This window comes from Schistocerca piceifrons, chromosome 1 (genome assembly GCF_021461385.2).
Source record: "Schistocerca piceifrons isolate TAMUIC-IGC-003096 chromosome 1, iqSchPice1.1, whole genome shotgun sequence".
NCBI lineage: Eukaryota > Metazoa > Arthropoda > Insecta > Orthoptera > Acrididae > Schistocerca > Schistocerca piceifrons.
Window position 1 is genome coordinate 617563678 of NC_060138.1, and position 15165 is coordinate 617578842.

The window sequence follows — 15165 nt, forward strand, 5'->3', positions numbered from 1 at the left end:
TGAAAAATTATTAAACTGTCCAGAAGCAGCGAACAAATTCCAACTACAGCAAACTAATAAGGCCAACCCTAACTCCAAAGAACCTGACGAAATTGGAAAAACTAAAAAAATTTGGAGACTTAAAAACAATAAAGCATCAAGAGAAGACGGTATAGTTGCAGAACTACTAAATTCAGCTGGCCCTGACACTATAAAAGAGATCACTCAACTAATAGGACATGCCTGGCAAACTGAGAAAATACCTGAAGACTGGAAGACTGCCCTAGTTCATCCACTGCATAGAAAGGGGATAAAACAAATGTTAATAATTACAAGGAATTTTTCTTCTCCCAGTAACATACAAAATTCTATCGCAATGTTCACTTGATCGAGCCAAGAAACAGTTAGAACCTTAAATTGGTGAATACCAAGGCGGATTTAGACCAAAAAGATCCTGTTCAGAACAAATTCGTATTTTAAAAGTAATCGTTAGTCACCAAAGGATTTCTATTAACAATATTGTGTGTACATTTGTGGATTTTAAAAAAGCGTGCGACTCACTTGTTCATGAATCTCTTTCCCAAATTTTAAAGGAATAGGGATAATAAAACTCCAACACTGATTAAGGAAACGTTAACTGGCACTAGCCGTAAAGGTAAATTCATGGGAGAAATTTCTGAACCATTTAATGTAAAGAGTAAGGTTAGACAAGGAGATGGTCTCTCCCTATTACTGTTTAACTGTGTTTTGGAAAAGGTAATTACAGAATGCGAGAGCAAAAGTCGAGACAAAATATACATCAATCAGTAAAGTTAGGTAGAGGTAATATTAGCAGATGATCTGGAAATTTTAACAAGGGATATTACAACAGCTCAAAAACAAATTGAAATTCTTTAAGAAGTTTCGGAAAAAGTAGGACTACCAATATCATTCAAAAAATGAAATACATGACATGAAGAAAAAGGCACCAAATTATTTGAACCAGAAATATGAAAAAATAGGGTTCCTCAGTTTAAATACTTGGGGAAAATCCTACAAGAGAACGGTCTGGAAAAAGCTGCAAACGAAGTTCAATGTCATAAAATGGCAACTGCATTCAGAGAAACACAAAATATTTATAATAAAAAAATCACTTTCTAAACCCAGTAAACTTAGGCATTACAGCATTGTAATCAAACTGAACGTCTTTACGGAGCAGAAACTTTAATTTTGAATAGAAAGAGGGATACTGAAGAAATTCAAAAGAAAGATTGTTAGAAAAATATTAGGCCCCGAAAGTAACTGATAGAGAAACTTAGAGGCTGACAAGTTATACGGAAATAGAAGAATATGCAGATAAACATGGTGTCACGAGAAAACAAAGACTTAAATCTTTTGGGTACATCAAAATAATGATACCTACTAGGTTGACAAAGCAAATAGTAGAATTCTACGAAAACAGAAGGAAGGCCAAAACTGAGCCAATTAAATGGATAGCTGCGATTAAGGAGGATGTTAAAGTAGCTGGTATAACTCAGGCAGATGTTACTGATAGAAAATATTCAGGCAAAATGTATTTGATTGGAAAGTTGGTCAGAGGTAAATTAGAAAATGGACTGGGACACAGTGGTCTGATGAAAGAGATTTCGTTCTGAAAGGATGAAGGAGATTTGGATTCCAAGGAATGCCAACCGTCAAAAGCGATATTGATTGACTGCACATCGTGTGATTCTGTTGGGCCCTTAAATGAGTAGTATTAATAATCGCATTTTCAGTCGTTAAACAGAAAACAAAGTATTCGGTGGTAATCTGACAGAATTAAAGAAAATTGTACACAGCAAAACAGTGAATACGAAACATAAACGGTTAAGCAGATAGGGTGAGCTTCATTCGGCGACTGTTTGCTGATGGTGCTGTAGTGAATGTTACAGTGTCACCGTTGGGCGACAGTGGGAGGATACAGAATGACTTGTACAGAATGTCTGCTCTAAATGCAGATGAAAAGGGAAATCAATCCTCTAATGTTCGAATACAATATTAGTGATATGCTGATTGACTGTCATGTCGATTAAATATCTAGATGTAACATTGAAAAGCGAACTTGGAATCTAAAGAGCACGTAAGATCTGTTGTAGAAAGGCGTATAGTCGACTTCGGCTAATGGGTAGAATTCTGGGGAAGTGTGGCTCACCTGCAAAGGAGACATTGTAAGAAAACATGTTCGACCCATTCTTGAGTACTGCTTAATTGTTTGGGATCCCCACCAGTCGTATTAAACGAAGACATCGAATCAATTCAGAGGCATTTTGCTAGATTTGTTACTCATAGGTTCGATCAGTACGCAAGTACTACAGAAATATGATTTCCTGAAAAGGTCTATAATTTTGTACTGTAATCTGCTTTTGAAAACCAATTTTCCAAGATCACTATGTTGACATAATTACCGGATTACTAATTTCGGCAATATGTATTACCATCCCCATATCTAAAAGATATGGTAGTTACATCACACAATGCTTACACCACTTTGTAACATGAGGACTGTGCAATATGCCTCGACTTTTTTATGTTGCTACTGCCACTGCTCGGTTTTATGGATCTGAGGATGGTAATACATATTGCCGAAACTAGTGAGCCAGTATCTTAGATGAACTCAAACGATAATCTGTGGAGGTAAGTGGGTTTTATCTTTGCGAAACGCAACTGAGTATGTTTAGAGAAAAGAAAACATTTGCAACAAATTATAGAAGATGGTTTAGCCACCAATACACACTGACGAAGAACATTTTCTTTAGGCAACTGTCAACAGCGAAAATATGTTTTATAAAATTCATAACACAGAGCTGTACTTGGTTCTCTTATTGTACTAATGGTTTTTATTGCTCTAACGATTTCGGTTACAAACCGTCATCTGTACCTGTGTCATCGTAATTGGAGCATGAGTCATAAAAGTAACTACAGTTACGAAAATAAAATGTAAATCACAAGAGTTTTACACTGTATCACTTACGAAATTCGAAAAAAAATACCTTACACATTACGAAAATGGAAACATATGAATGCAGCTATTGGCACATTTATTCACAAAAATATGTCAATCAGGTTGAAGTTGAAAAATAACATTAAAGAGTATCAGAAACAGACAAGAAGAGTTGCATACGTGTAAGTGATAAATAAATAGATCAACGTAGTAGCGGGAGCAAATCACACAGAATACAAAGACCAGCCAGTGGATTGCTATAATATGGAACACAAAATTCTTTTCACATACTGTCAGTTCTAGAATATCAACAGGATCAAGAGCTGTATCCAGGGTAGGTAAGTGAAATAACAATTAGAACAAAAAATTAAGATGACAGCATGTGTCGTTTTGTACCAACATAAATATGTAAGTAGCAAAAAGAATTCTCAGGAAAAGTGATACAATTTAGTTCACGAAATGAAATAATAGTGACTGTTGTCAACTCAGATAGGTCCATCATTACAGATTATTTGGTTGTAAATACGAGGGATGTGGAACAAAAATAAAAATGTTAGTAAACTACAATGTAATGCTCTTGTCACTTACATTTTATTTTTGTAATTGTAGTATGTGACTCATGCTTCAATTGCTATGATTCAGGTACCAGATAGTAGTTTGCAAACGGAACCGGTAGCACAATAAAAGAAACAAATACAGCTTTGTGTTATGAATTTTGTGTAACACATTGATGAACGACATTAGGACCACTGCCCATCGAAAGTTTGAATGCCACCTGACGGTACACACAAATGGAAAAGCATTCTAACAGTGATAGGGGCCGCGAATGGGACATCAACTGACTTAAGCGGCTTTGACAAAGAGCACATGTCCACACTTCTGAAAATGGGCATCTCGATAACAGTGAAGCTGGTCGGGTTTCGCATATTGCTTCCTTGAGCACCCGTGAGAGTAGTTGAATGACGGGGAATTACGAATATGCGACAAAGTGGTAGACGTTGACATCTGGTCCAGTATACCTTCAGAAACCAACAAAAGACTTGTCGAATCCATATCATGCAGAATCGCTGCTCTGTTGAATTCCAAAGGTGGACAAGCTCGCAGTGAAATAGATGATTATAATGTTTTGGCTCACCGGTGTGCTTCCCGCATAAGGACTGCAAAAACAAGAGATCTCAGGGCTCGTACAGAAGCACCTAGATAGTCGTTTTCCCCTCTCTCCATTTACGAGTAGAACAGGGAGGCTGTGTAAGGCATCCTGCGCCATGCACCGTTTGATGGCTCGCGGACTATGTACTACGTAGATGTATCGCAGCAGACATTTTTACCTCGCGGGATCACTGAAAAGCACATCCGTGCCCGAATGCGGCCCGGTAACTGTGTCAGGTCTTTGGCGAAAGCTCATGTGCGTGAACACGTTTTGCATAGCAGCGCCGTGGAGGAGTGGGGTAACCGGTCTCCCTGGAGGGGCGGGATTCCCGGAAGAGGTGCGCGGGGAACCACCGCAGACTGACGTCACTAGGCCGTCTCAATTGCCGACACGGCAACCAACTTTCACGGTACCCAGTGACGCGGCTGTGATATATATGCGCAAGATGTAGGCAGCAAGTGGCAGAAATCGTGAAACACTGAAATTAGAAGAATACGATTTAATGCAATTCTTATATTTGTGTGACTCCACTGTGGCACAAAATAACTGCTACTGCTGAAGGAGGTACAGTATTGATGGCTGACTGTTGCAGTAACTGAAATGTCATTAGCTATTTTATGTAATGATGCAGTCACACGCCAGGGTGAATTTTACTTAATCTGACTTTGGCTACAATTCACGTAGAATGAATGTATTCAGTCACAAACACATCATTACGGAGTGAGGAATCTCCACGTAACTGTCACCGCCTTGAGGCGGAGGTTACGTTGGGTCTGGCTCGATCCATAAATAGTTCATTTACTACCCATTAGTGACATCTCTGTCGCCTACGTGTAATGTCACAACTAATTATGTGCAGTCTGACAGATATGTGAAAAGCAGCCCATTTGGAGCCAGACAGCTTGAAGTAAAACGGGCATGCTGCCAGGTTTTGTTGTGCTTCACTCTCCCAGTTACTATGGCACGCAGGTAAATGTTCATGTACTTGCATGTGCAAAGCATTTGACGTTGATACTTGTTATTGGTTTGAAGATGGCAGTAAGCCGAAACCGGCCATACTGTGAATTATACTGGCTCTCTCTCTCCTAAGAGACGACAGACGCATTCTCTCTGATGTTTCGGCAGCTATTTGCAATTCTGTTTTTATAGTGCGTAGCTGGAGTTAGCGCAAATAAACATCGATCATCACGTCTTTTATGCGAGTCCCTACGTCGATTTGTAAAGCGGAGTTTTCACGTGTCCATTCGATAGAGCGGTCCAAGATTAGTCTAGTGCGATATGTCTTTTACCGATATATGTTAACAGGGACAGTAAAACTCGAAGAATAACCAGTACTACAGTGGCGACTGAGCAGGAGTGGTGCATGGCGGCAGCAGTGAGTGTGGGCCGTGGCGGTGCTGACGCTGCTGCAGTATTTGTTACTCATAGAGTTTTACTGTTCCTTTTAATAGATATCGATAGAAATAATATTTCCCTAGACTGATGCAGAACAATTCTACCGAGTGAGCACGTAAAATTCCGCTTTTAGAATAATTTTGTTTTTAGCTGGAAACAAATCGACGTTTCCTTTCGACGCGGAACGTCGCATAAAAGACGTGATGAGAGGTACATGTTTGGGCTGGCTCCAGCTAAATATTACAAAAACGAAATTACAAATACCTGAAGAAACGTAAGAGAAAATACCTCCGACAACTCTTAGAAGAAACAGCCGGTATAATTCACAATATGACCGGTTTCGGCTTACTGTCATCATCAGATCATTAAGAGTAATCCGATACAATTATCAACGTCAAATGCTTTGCATACACAGGTACTTGAAGAAGTATGTGGATGATATAGTACTGTATTACATTCGTAGTGTCAAGCGGAACGAAACTTAGCAATATGCCCCTCCCATTATTGTTTGCAGTTAGTCATAGCCGTTATTTTATTTTCTCTTATTGCCATTTGTGTTAGAGTAACTTCCAATACAATACGTCACAACGATGTTTTCAGTGTCTGAAATGACGAATATGCGCTACATGTACAGCTTAGCAAATGGCAGTGCGGTTGCAGGACGTTAATTTCAGGCTGAACGTTATCCTGAATTACCTTTTGTAAGAACGTTTGTAGATTCTCAACGTTTGCGAGAGGCTCATTTGGAAAGAGAATTGCAGACGGTGGGAGACCATACCCGAGCTCGAAGAATGGAGTCTTCCTACTGTGGATGAAAGTCCATCAATTAGCACAAGGAGATTTACAAGACGGGAACATTCTGACTGAAAATCTGCAGTAACCGTATCACCTTCAACGGGTGCAAGGGTTAAATGAGGCAGACTTTCAGCCACGAATAATTTTCTGCCAAGGCAAAGTTAGGCACTTTGATATGTCCTGGAGTTCATAACACCGATAAGGCTGGCTTTCCACATGAAGAGATTTTCAGTAACAGTAACAGTTACGTCTGAGCTTATGAAACCCCGATGAAGTGCAATAGGACAGATATCAACACAGATCCAGTTTCCAAGTGCGGAATGTAATCATTTGTCATCATCTCTCTTCGTTTTGGAAGGTCTTACTGGAAAAACATGTATATGGTTTCACATGAATGAGTTGCTTTTGAAACGTCCCCTTTGAACTATTTATACAAGACTGTGCTTATACTGACACACAATGTTTTTAGCGCAACGCAATCTGACTTTCAAAATTCCCTACTAAAGAATGGCCCTGACTAACATTAAACTATACCTTTCACAAATCACTTACCTCACAAAAATCTTCGCTGCTCAAGCTACTGCAATACAGCGAGCGCCACTACTGCCAGCTAAATAAAAGATTCAAACTATGGAAGGCACTAACTACTGATAGGGATAGTTAGCAAATGAAAGATATTAGTAGAGAACAAACAATGTATTTATCTTGATATCATCATATATAAATATAGCAGTTCATGACAAATTACAAATCTCCGCCATCTCTCTCCCCACATCCACCACTGCTGGCGGCTCACCTCCAACTGCGCAACGCTACGCGCTGTTCACAGCCAGCTGCCTAACACTACAATGGCGAGTATTACAACAATGCAAAGCAGCCACAGACTGCACACAGCACAGCCAGTGATTTTCATACAGAGGTGGCGTTACCAATAAAAAAAACCTAAACAGCCTACTTACATAGGACCATGCTACCCAAAAAAAATTTTACAAATTTTTTTGGGCACTGGCCAATACATATTTGTTAAAATTTTTTTCACAATTACAATAACAAAGAAATCAAAGGCACACACTTATTGATACAATGTTGGTCAAAAGCTAAAATTTTCTCACAGTCCATAAAGACAGTCCTCATCATTCGTCACAGTAAAATTGCAGTGTTTTTCTCAAAGTCTGACCAGTAAAAGACAATGCACACAGACGTAGTGGATTTCCATGCAGTCTTGAAGAAGTAGTGTTATCCTTCCAACGGAAAGACAGTGCTGACTCGACATGCAGACAGGTAACGGGCCACAACAGAGTAAACCCACAGCAGAGTCAGTCGACGTTTTGAAGAATATTGGTAGTTAGGTCATCACAGAGCAGACCCACTGTAGTCTTGGTAGAAATTACGGTACTGGTGGGCCACCAGAGGTGCAGACCCACTGCAGTCCTTGTAGCAATTGGTGGGCCATCAAAGATGCAGACCCACTGTAGTCCTGGTACAGACAGCCAGCAGCCATCTGTTGCAAATGTGCAGGTGCACAATCACCATCGAAGAGTCTTGCGGACAATATAGCAAGTCCATAAACCACCACTTGTGCACTCGCAAAGTTTCTGGAATTGTCCTTAGATCCAGCAAAGCTGTTATCCAGTCCCTTGCTGAATCATTAACACACGTGCAAACACTATCAGTCCCTACTTCTCACATATTGTCCATGTACTATGACCAACAGAAACGTGTGCAGTGAAATGTTACTTAATTTGAAGAACTGGTAACAATTACAATTTGGTAACATAAAAATACAATAACAAAGGTACAAAATACATCATTAAAGAACATAATAATACAGATAACATTTGTAGTACAGGCTTTACAAAAGAATAGAAATGAACATATACATCAGTGTTACAGGAATTATGACATGAGTACAAAAATAAAAGATCAGAATCACTTTCGAAACATCAACTTCACACATGAGCATTAAAACAAAACAGAATAAATAATGTGTAAGCATATTTATAAGGTAAATAACATATTATTAATGCCAATTATATTCGAGGATAACAGTATTCCTCATCATAGTGAATGTAGCTTAATACACTCCTGGAAATTGAAATAAGAACACAGTGAATTCATTGTCCCAGGAAGGGGAAACTTTATTGACACATTCCTGGGGTCAGATACATCACATGATCACACTGACAGAACCACAGGCACATAGACACAGGCAACAGAGAATGCACAATGTCGGCACTAGTATAGTTTATATCCACCTTTCGCAGCAATGCAGGCTGCTATTCTCCCATGGAGACGATCGTAGAGATGCTGGATGTAGTCCTGTGGAACGGCTTGCCATGCCATTTCCACCTGGCGCCTCAGTTGGACCAGCGTTCCTGCTGGACGTGCAGACCGCGTGAGACGACGCTTCATCCAGTCCCAAACATGCTCAATAGGGGACAGATCCGGAGATCTTGCTGGCCAGGGTAGTTGACTTACACCCTATAGAGCACGTTGGGTGGCACGGGATACATGCGGACGTGCATTGTCCTGTTGGAACAGCAAGTTCCCTTGCCGGTCTAGGAATGGTAGAATGATGGGTTCGATGACGGTTTGGATGTACCATGCACTATTCAGTGTCCCCTCGACGATCACCAGTGGTGTACGGCCAGTGTAGGAGATCGCTCCCCACACCATGATGCCGGGTGTTGGCCCTGTGTGCCTCGGTCGTATGCAGTCCTGATTGTGGCGCTCACCTGCACGGCGCCAAACACGCATACGACCATCATTGGCACCAAGGCAGAAGCGACTCTCATCGCTGAAGACGACACGTCTCCATTCGTCCCTCCTTTCACGCCTGTCGCGACACCACTGGAGGCGGGCTGCACGATGTTGGGGCGTGAGCGGAAGACGGCCTAAAGGTGTGCGGGACCGTAGCCCACCTTCATGGAGACGGTTGCGAATGGTCCTCGCCGATACCCTAGTTTGCTGGGAAGTGGCGGCGCGGTCCCCTATGGCACTGCGTAGGATCCTACGGTCTTGGCGTGCATCCGTGCGTCGCTGCGGTCCAGTCCCAGGTCGACGGGCACGTGCACCTTCCGCCGACCACTGGCGACAACATCGATGTACTGTGGAGACCTCACGCCCCACGTGTTGAGCAATTCGGCGGTACGTCCACCCGGCCTCCCGCATGCCCACTATACGCCCTCGCTCAAAGTCCGTCAACTGCACATACGGTTCACGTCCACGCTGTCGCGGCATGCTACCCGTGTTAAAGACTGCGATGGAGCTCCGTATGCCACGGCAAACTGGCTGACACTGACGGCGGCGGTGCACAAATGCTGCGCAGCTAGCGCCATTCGACGGCCAACACCGCGGTTCCTGGTGTGTCCGCTGTGCCGTGCGTGTGATCATTGCTTGTACAGCCCTCTCGCAGTGTCCGGAGCAAGTATGGTAGGTCTGACACACCGGTGTCAATGTGTTCTTTTTTCCATTTCCAGGAGTGTATTAAAAGAAGAAAAAATTCTATGAAACTACACAGAGACAGGAAGAAAACAAATACACAAGGGTACACAAACATATAATGGGATAATACAAAAGGAAAGGACAGGGTTTTTTTGTACTGCAGTATTTTGCAAACAAAACTTTCTTTACTTCTTGGAGATCTCCCTTCATTCAACATTATTCCCAAAAAGTCCTATCTATACCTGCTTTCTGTATTCTATTCATATTTTTTTCAATATAATTATTTCTCAGTGCACAATACTCATTCCAAGTCTGTTTCATATAACTTCGCAACGCATTCTTTACCTACTCTCCATAGTCAGTTTCTTATATAGTCTACCCCTCTTAAGCTAACTTAAATCTACTGAGCTCAGATGCTAAACTAAGGGACGAGGCAATGCAGCAGCACATAAAACAATTAATATAAACAGCAATGAAAAAAAATGGAAAATCGCAAAGCAAGCTACAGTAAATCTAAATTACCAAGCAATTAAACATTACAACTAATATGAGGCAATGTGCAGCAAACAAAAAAATAAATCTGGCTTAGCAGAGTAACACAAATTAAAGTTCAGTAGCACTATGCCTGGCAAACAGCAGCTTATATCTAAACATGACATAGCTCAAGCAGAAAAAATATTACAGTAAAGATAACAATGCAGATAAGGGAAATGTATAATCACATCTTAATGTCTAAGTAATTAAAGTGGTGCACCACAACAACTTATTGTAAAAGAAATATTACCATGTACTTGAAAAGAATATTATGTATGCAGTTACTGTTACTAGTCCCTTCTTATTGTTCTTTCTTTTCCAAGTGCACCTTTTTTGAAGAATGTGGATCACAAAATTATTATTTAATAGCTACCAGCTAAATAAAAGATTCAAACTATGGAAGGCACTAACTACTGATAGGGATAGTTAGCAAATGAAAGATATTAATAGAGAACAAACAATGTATTTACCTTGATATCATCATATATAAATATAGCAGTTCATGACAAATTACAAATCCCCGCCATCTCTCTCCCCACATCCACCACTGCTGGCGGCTCACCTCCAACTGCGCAACGCTACGCGCTGTTCACAGCCAGCTGCCTAACACTACAATGGCGAGTATTACAACAATGCAAAGCAGCCACAGACTGCACACAGCACAGCCAGTGATTTTCATACAGAGGTGGCGTTACCAATAAAAAAACCTAAACAGCCTACTTACACTTTATTTGGTTCACAAATTGATTCCATATTTATGTTTGCAAAGGACTTTTGAGAGCGTTCGCCACAAGCGGCTTCTAATCAAATTGCATGGGCATGGGGCATCATCTCAGCGGTGCTACTGAATTCGTCATTTCCGGCCAGAGAATCATCTCAGCGGTGCTACTGAATTCGTCATTTCCGGCCAAAAACGTCACAGTTCGTAGTAATTGACGGAAAGTCATCTGGCGTTCCCCGAGGAAATATATCAGTCCTCGGCTGTACCTAAACTGTATAAACGATTTAGGAGTAACAAAGACCTCTTAGATCGTTTTCCGTCTCGTAAAGTTACCAGAATTGCAAAATGGCTTAGACAAGATATCTGTATGGTTGTAAAAGCGACAATTAACACTAAATAATGAGTAGTGTGAATTCATCAACATGAGTACTAAAAGCAATCCTTAAACCTAAAGCTGTCAATTCAGTAACTAGGAACTACAATTACGAGCAACTTCAATTGGAGCAATCTCACAGATAATGTTGTTGGAAAGGCAAACGAAAGATTCCGTTTTATTGTCGAAACATTTAGAAGACGCAACAGGTGTACTAAAGAGTCTGCTTACACTACGCTCGTACTTCCTCTGCTGGAGTATTGCTGTGCGGTGTGGTTTCCGTAGCAGACAGGATTGACGAAGGAAATCGAGAACGTTCAGAGAAGGTCAGCTTGTTTCGTACTCGTATTATCACGAAATAGTGGAGAGAGTGTCGCGGCTTGATACGTGAACTGAAGTGGCAAAGGCGTTTGTCGCTGCGGCAAGAGCTTGTCACGAAATTGAAAAAAAAAAAAAAAAAAAAAAAATGGCTCTGAGCACTATGGGACTTAACATCTGGGGTCATCAGTCCCCTAGAACTTAGAACTACTTATACCTAACTAACCTAAGGACGTCGCACACATCCATGCCCGAGGCAGGATTCGAAACTGCGACCGTAGCGGTCGCGCGGTTCCAGACTGTCCAGACTGAAGCGCCTAGAACCGCTCGGCCACATCGGCCAGCCACGAAATTTCAATCCAGAACTTTCTCTTCCGAAAGTGAAAATATTTCTTCGACGCCCACTTACATAGAGAGAAATAAACATTGTAATAAGATAAGAGAATGAACTTGTACGGAAAGACTTAGAGAGTGAAACTGAAGAGAAACAGTGTGAAAGTGTTTCGATGAACTCTGTTCCAATTAGTTGAGCGTGAATTTCGTAGTATTCATGTAGATGTAGATGCAGATGTACTTGATGATATACCTCTACACACGATGGTGGCGCATTACTCTGGCAGTTTGCAGCTCCTCCTTCCCTGAAATATGCGTCAAGTGCCCCGGCAGTTATGCGAGCACTAAACTGTCACTATGAAGGACGCACATACCTAAGTGTGTAAACTATGGCGTTGCGCATGTTGCGAGCTATCGGCCTTGGCCAAGACAGTCTTATGGCCGCGACGACTCTCCAGCGTGGCGTTCGTACAGGCAGAAGACTAGCCGTTCCCCCCGGCGTCCGCGCCAAGGCATACCGACGGCGGAGGCACCGAGCAACAGCAAGCAGATACAAACCTCCTCTCCTGGAAACGGCTGAAGCGGAAGAGACCACAATAAAAGCATGCTCGAGGGCAACTGGCTGATCTCTCTACGAATAAAACTTGCCGCACAGACGACAGCTCAGCGGCTGGCTGAAGGAGTGCAACCACTCCGACCGCAGTCAGTCCCGATGCTGCACAGTCTACAAGTAGATCTATATCGATACTCCGCGAGCCACCTGATTGTGTTTGGCAGAGGATACATAATTATGGTACCACTAACTGACTCATGAATGGTGTGCCGGAAGCCTCTGTATTAGTCGGCCAAAAGCAGCTGCTATGGCGTGTCGCACCGTGCTTACCAGCCGGCCAAGCAGCCGTGCCGGTCTGATGTATACAACTCCCGTATCCATAGTCGATGTGAGGGAGCATATCCAAAATGCATTCGCCTGAGTACGGAACAAAGCACTAATTTTTCACAACGATCAGCAAAGTTTGTAATACTGGTTCACAGGATACATGAAAGCAAGAGTTCTTCACTTCGAGCAACTTTTTAAAATGTAAATATTTTTGGTGAATATATCACTTTTTTAACCATGAATAATAAATAGTTTGATATGTATAAACGTATTTGATGAATGTTTCATTTTTTTACTGTAAATATTAAATGCTTTCAAATCTCACTAAAGAGGGACCTACGGACGAGTGTTTATATGAATTTTTTGCAATGTTTTGATGTCGAGAATAAATTCCTAAAGTTTCTGAATTTTTACATACACCATGTTTGTATTATTAAATTCTAACATCCGTTTGTAGTACAAATGCTTTCAGATTCTTCCTTCGTAGTTCCCACCAATGAACGGGTATCCAACGGGTCATCAGAGAAATTACCTAGCCTCCCACGCCTCCTCAAAAACTATCAGAGAGATTTATGTTATTACATAAACTAGTTTCGAAATTTCACTACTCGATTTTGGAAAATAAACATGAAAACTATCTCAAAAATGGCACGGATTTCTTTAACATAATATCTACGTTTGACGCAGGATACTTCTAATTTGCTCGCCTGAAGGCCTGCCTACGTGGATGGGCCTGCGACATGACCAGTAACAATTCAGAAAGATAAGGGCACAGCATTCTCTTCATATAATTACACGGCAGGCGTGAATCTGAATAAAATCATCTTGGTTACAAGGCTGCATCACTGTTTTTAGCGCTTCACATGGACAGGGCCTAACATCCAAAATGAATTTATTTAAGTGTTCTCCTCATTTACACGGTCGTATAGTCAGATTTTGCTGACATCTGTTCAGTGTTGTAGTCCTTGGTGAAATGCTGTTAACTTCGATTTTATATTGTGTAAATTCTGACATTATCGAAGTTGTGAAAGATTTTTCCCCTTATTATTTTCAAAATAATTGCATGACACATACAGTTCTCAAATTTTCGGCTTTCCAAAGACTAATATTTCCTTATTGTGGTAACTTGGGCGTTATTCTAAAGTAACGTATTATTCTCCGGTGTAAAGAAATTAGTATTATTAAAAGTGGGTGTGACGGCAAGTATTGGGAGGAGGAGAGACAGAGGCAGAGGTGAACCATGTCTTCCTCCCTCCCTCCATACCTGTGTGAACACACACACACACACACACACACACACACACACACACACACACGCACGCATTCCAGAACCGAACTCTGGATCCGCACCTATGCGCCAAACGTACGGATGGACAGAGACGTCTTGTGAGGTGCAGTTCCCGTGTAACCAGTTCTGGAGGCCGCACAGCTGTCCCCGTCGCTACGTAAGAGCGACGTCGGTGACGGGCAGGAGGAGGGGAGAGCACGACCTCGCTCACCAGGCACGGAGGTGGGGGAGGCTCTCCCGCAGACCACGTTCCGGGCAGCCAGCGCTGTGGCTGCAGTGTCGCAGCAGCTGGGCGACGCCGGCCATGGCTGCCACGTGGGTCCCGCCTCTGGCGCTCGCGTTGCTCATCTTACCAACTTCAGCAGCCAGTGAGATCCGATACAAGGAGATAGACATCGGCAGCCTCGCGTGCAATGAAATGAAAGACGTGGAGCCACTGGAGGGTTGCCGGTTTTCCTTCGTCAACGGAACTGAGCAACAGGTACTGTCCGCCGCTGCATGTTCAAATGTGTGTGAGTTCCTAACGGACCAAACTGCTTAGGTCATTGGTCCCTAGACCTACACACTACATAAAATAACCCATGCCCGAGGGAGGACTCGAACCTCCGGTGGGAGGGGCCGCGCAGTCCGTGACATGGCGCCTCAATCCGCGCGGCCACTCCGTGCGGCGCAGGTGCATGCGCAGCTGAAATTTGCGGCTCCGTGTTTGGCTAATGAGAGTTACTTCCTTTGCGGTTACTCAGAACAAAATAACTGCTTTAAGAAGTCTCAGTACATTTTCTTCTTGCTGGATGCACCAGGCCCACTAGAGGTAAAACGTAATAAGTTCAGGCGTGCAACAGAAAAATGTGTCGAGACGTTTTCCCTTCATGTTCCATATTAATGTCTTAGCAATAACCTCACACTTTTTTCCTGATGATGCAGTTATCTGTAATCACATACTGTCTCAAGAAGGCTTCTAAATGCTCAATCACATCTTGATAAGTATTCGAAGTG

General features: G+C 42.2%; 1 protein-coding gene across 1 annotated transcript in view; it reads left to right on the forward strand.

Annotated features, from left to right (window-relative positions):
• Positions 1-14441: 14441 nt before the first annotated feature.
• LOC124787542 (toll-like receptor 2) overlaps positions 14442-15165 on the forward strand; it is a 135698-nt gene continuing 134974 nt past the window's right edge. The window contains exon 1 of the mRNA XM_047254347.1: positions 14442-14650. Within this exon, the coding sequence (XP_047110303.1) occupies positions 14474-14650 (177 nt within the window). The 5' untranslated portion in view covers positions 14442-14473. The remainder of the gene's footprint in view (positions 14651-15165) is intronic.